Source organism: Scyliorhinus canicula, chromosome 6, assembly GCF_902713615.1.
Source record: "Scyliorhinus canicula chromosome 6, sScyCan1.1, whole genome shotgun sequence".
In the NCBI taxonomy this organism is placed as follows: Eukaryota; Metazoa; Chordata; class Chondrichthyes; order Carcharhiniformes; family Scyliorhinidae; genus Scyliorhinus; species Scyliorhinus canicula.
The window spans coordinates 186,110,481-186,114,280 of record NC_052151.1 but is presented as its reverse complement, the minus strand read 5'-3'; the positions used below and the strand labels follow the sequence as shown (position 1 = coordinate 186,114,280).

The 3,800-nt window shown below is 51.8% G+C and overlaps 1 protein-coding gene across 1 annotated transcript in view; it reads right to left on the bottom strand.

Moving 5' to 3' along the window:
- Positions 1–816, bottom strand: part of prim2 (DNA primase subunit 2) — a 238,432-nt gene extending 237,616 nt beyond the window's left edge. Inside the window, exon 1 of the mRNA XM_038801067.1 lies at positions 609–816. Within this exon, the coding sequence (XP_038656995.1) occupies positions 609–759 (151 nt within the window). The 5' untranslated portion in view covers positions 760–816. The remainder of the gene's footprint in view (positions 1–608) is intronic.
- Between the last annotated feature and the right edge of the window lie 2,984 nt (positions 817–3,800).

The window sequence follows — 3,800 nt, the reverse complement described above, 5'->3', positions numbered from 1 at the left end:
CCTCTCTCTCCTGACCCCCCCCCTCTCTCTCCTGACCCCCCCCCCCTCTCTCCTCACCCCCCCTCTCTCTCCTGACCCCCCTCTCTCTCCTGACCCCCCCTCTCTCTCCTGACCCCCCTCCTCTCTCCTGCCCCCCTCTCTCTCCTGACCCCCCTCTCTCTCCTGACCCCCCCTCTCCCCCCCCCTCTCTCCTGACCCCCCCCGCTCCCTCCTGACCCCCCTCTCTCCTGACCCCCCCCCGCTCCCTCCTGACCCCCCCCCGCTCCCTCCTGACCCCCCCCCCGCTCCCTCCTGACCCCCCCGCTCCCGCTCCCTCCTGACCCCCCCTCCCGCTCCCTCCTGACCCCCCCCTCCCGCTCCCTCCTGACCCCCCCCCCACCGCTCCCTCCTGACCCCCCCCCCACCGCTCCCTCCTGACCCCCCCCGCTCCCGCTCCCTCCTGACCCCCCCCCCCGCTCCCGCTCCCTCCTGACCCCCCCGCTCCCGCTCCCTCCTGACCCCCCCCCCGCTCCCGCTCCCTCCTGACCCCCCCCCCACCCCGCTCCCTCCTGACCCCCCCCCACCGCTCCCTCCTGACCCCCCCCCCAACGCGCTCCCTCAGGTCTTACGCTTCAGTCTCTCCACAGCAAAGTTCTCGAAATCCTGCAGTGAGATGTTGTCGGTCGGCGGCTGCTCATAGAACTGGACGGCAAACGGATAGATGTCGGCCAAAGGGGAGGATCGCATACGCCGGCGGTGGCTGCTCCGGATGAACTCCATCTCGCCCGGGGCCCAACACAACACTCAGCAGCCCAAACCCGGCCTGCCGCAAACTCCCGCCACCCGGACAGCCAATCACAGCCCGCTCAGAGAGCCTCTCACTCCCATTGGTCAGACACCGCACAGGTACAGCCAATCACGGCCCGCTCAGAGAGCCCCTCACTCCCATTAGTCAGACACCGCACACGTACAGCCAATCACAGCCCGCTTAGAGAGCTCCTCACTCCCATTGGCCGCATACCGCACAGCCAATCACAGCCCGCTCAGCAAGACGTAGGCTCTGATTGGTCGGGAGCCGGACACGTCAGCCAATCATGATAAGCTTATGGGCTTCCACCCTCCCATTGAATTGCGCGCAATAGGTTCAGCCAATAACTGTGAACCTTCTGGAACTATCAATCCTATTGGTCCGTTCCAATCAGGCGCTGAACCAATCAGAGTAAAATTCTAGACGGTTGTGGGGGGGGTGGAGAGGACGATGGGGCGGTGCCACCTGGCGGGCGGAGGACTGACTGAAGAGCAAAACAGCTCCATCTGTTGGTCAAAGAACTACTGTGGATGCTGGAAATCTGGAATACAAACAGAAAACGCTGGAAACACTCAGCATCTGCAGGGAGAGAAACAGAGTCAACGTTTTGATGACCGATGAAGAAGACTTGCATTGGAGCTTTTTTAGAATCTTCTGTATTCATCCATTTATTGGAATGTGAGCATTTGCTTCCCATTCCTACTCGCCGGTGGTGGTGAGCTGCCTCCTTGATCCGCTGCAGTCCGAGGTGTAGGCACACCCACAGTGCTGTTAGGGAGGGGAGTTCCAGGATTTTGACCCAGCGACAGTAATGTATTTCCAAGTCAGGATGGTGAGTGACTTGGAGTGGAACATCCAGGTGGTGGGGTTCCCATGCAACTGCTGCCCTTGCCCTACTAGATGGGAGTGACCCTGGGTTTGGAAAGTGCTGCCTAAGTAATCTTGGTGATTTGCTGCAGTGCATCTTGTAGATGATGTGGAGATGCCGGCGTTGGACTGGGGTGAGCACAGTAAGAAGTCTTACAACACCAGGTTAAAGTCCAACAGGTTTGTTTCAAACACTGGCTTTCGGAGCACGGCTCCTGCCTCATGTAAATAGTACACACTTGTAGATGGTATACACTGCTGCCACTGTGCAGCGATGGTGGAGGGTCATAGCGTTTTACGGCATAAGAAGACGGCCATCATGTCTGCGCCGGTCATCATGCACCTATTTATTCTAACCCCATTTTCCAGCACTGGATCTGCAGTCTTCAATGGCATTTCAAGTGATCTTCAAATGCTTCTTAAATGTTCCGAGGGTTCCGACCTCTACTACCCCTTTCAGGCAGTGAGTTCCAGATTTTCACCACCCTGTGGATGAGCTTTTTCTCAAATCCCTTCGAAATCTCCTGCCCCTTACCTTAAATCTATGCCTACTGGTTGTTGACCCCACTGCTAAGGGGGAAGGTTTCTTCCTATCTACCCTATCTATATGCCTCATAATTTTGCACACCTTGAAGAGGTCCTCCCTCAGCCTTCTCTGCCTGAAGGAAAACAACACTAGCCTATCCAGCCTCGCTTCAGAGTTGAAATGCTTCAGCCCAGGCAACATCCTGTTGAAGCTCCTCTGCAATATTTATGGTGCATCATATCCTTGCTATGTGTGGTGACCAGAACTGCACACAGTGCACTAGCTGTGGCCTAACTAGCATTTTATACAGGTCCATCATAACCGCCCTGCTCTTATATGCCTCGGCTAATAAAGGCTAATAATCCCATGTGCCTTAACTTATTTTTTAATATAAATTTAAAGTATCTGCAATGTTCTTGTCGGTTGGCCTGATTTACATTACAAGAACACTTATAGCTGAAGCTATAAATGATTTAACATTAACTGTGGGTCAATATATACAAACAACAGATGAATAACATAATGAACATGCACAAGCAACCTTTCTCCCAGCTTCCCAGTCAGTCTAAGAGGTCATCTGACTCTAACAACATTCACTTATATACTAATGAAACTCCTGGTGGTCAGTCGGTGAATTACAGCATAACCATCATATCGCTACATCCCCTTTTCTTTAAAAAAATAAATTAATATATTATATCAGTATATTTACATGTGGTATCATTAGCCTGTGAGTCTAACGATATTTTCTTTTTAAAAATTTAAACTGGTTGAACATATATACAAGAACAGCAAGCATAGTATGTACAAATAGTCCAAATCTACAAATTGAGTCAATTAGGATTTCTTCTGACTCTGGTTGATTTTCCCAAAGATTGACCTTACTGCTCAGAACTTGTAGATTCAGTGGGGGTGAGGGTGAAGCCATGCCCAATAGTGGCAATCTTCAGGGTATCAGAGCAGCCAGAGCTACAATGGAGAAGGGGGCTTTCGCTTCCCTAATCGCACGCCGGAGAATCCTGCTCGGCTGGCAATCGGCAGCACCACCCACAGCTGCAGACTGGATCGCTGACCTCTCGGAATTTCACCACCTGGAGAAGATTAAATACGCCATTCAAGGGTCAGAAGGAAGGCTTCCTGGATACTTGGGGGCAGTTCGTCGGCCTGTTCCAAAACCTGTTTGAGGCCAGCAACAAGGAGTAAGCCAGGGAAAAAGAAAAAAAAAGAACCAAAGGACTGCGCAACCCGGGGGGGGAGGAAAATGGGGAAACCACAAGAGAAGAGGAAGGGTGCTGAAACCAATTGGGGGGGGGGGGGGGGGATCATAGACCGATCCAGAGGGCAGCAAAATGTACGCACAGTAAGTCAAATGAAGGACAAAACAAACCTCTCTGTAAAATAAAGCAAATTAATGTGAACAAGAAAAATGTAATGTATATAAGCAACAACTGTTTATAAATATGAGAAAAGCCAATAAAAAGATTTTCAAATAAAAAAAGCACTTGTAGACTCAATGTTCTCCATGACATTCTCATGTTCAGGAACTGCTGATCTATCTAACACTGCAGCTGACATTTATTCTGATGTAGATTCGTCACCTTGTGAAAGTCTTCACTAGTT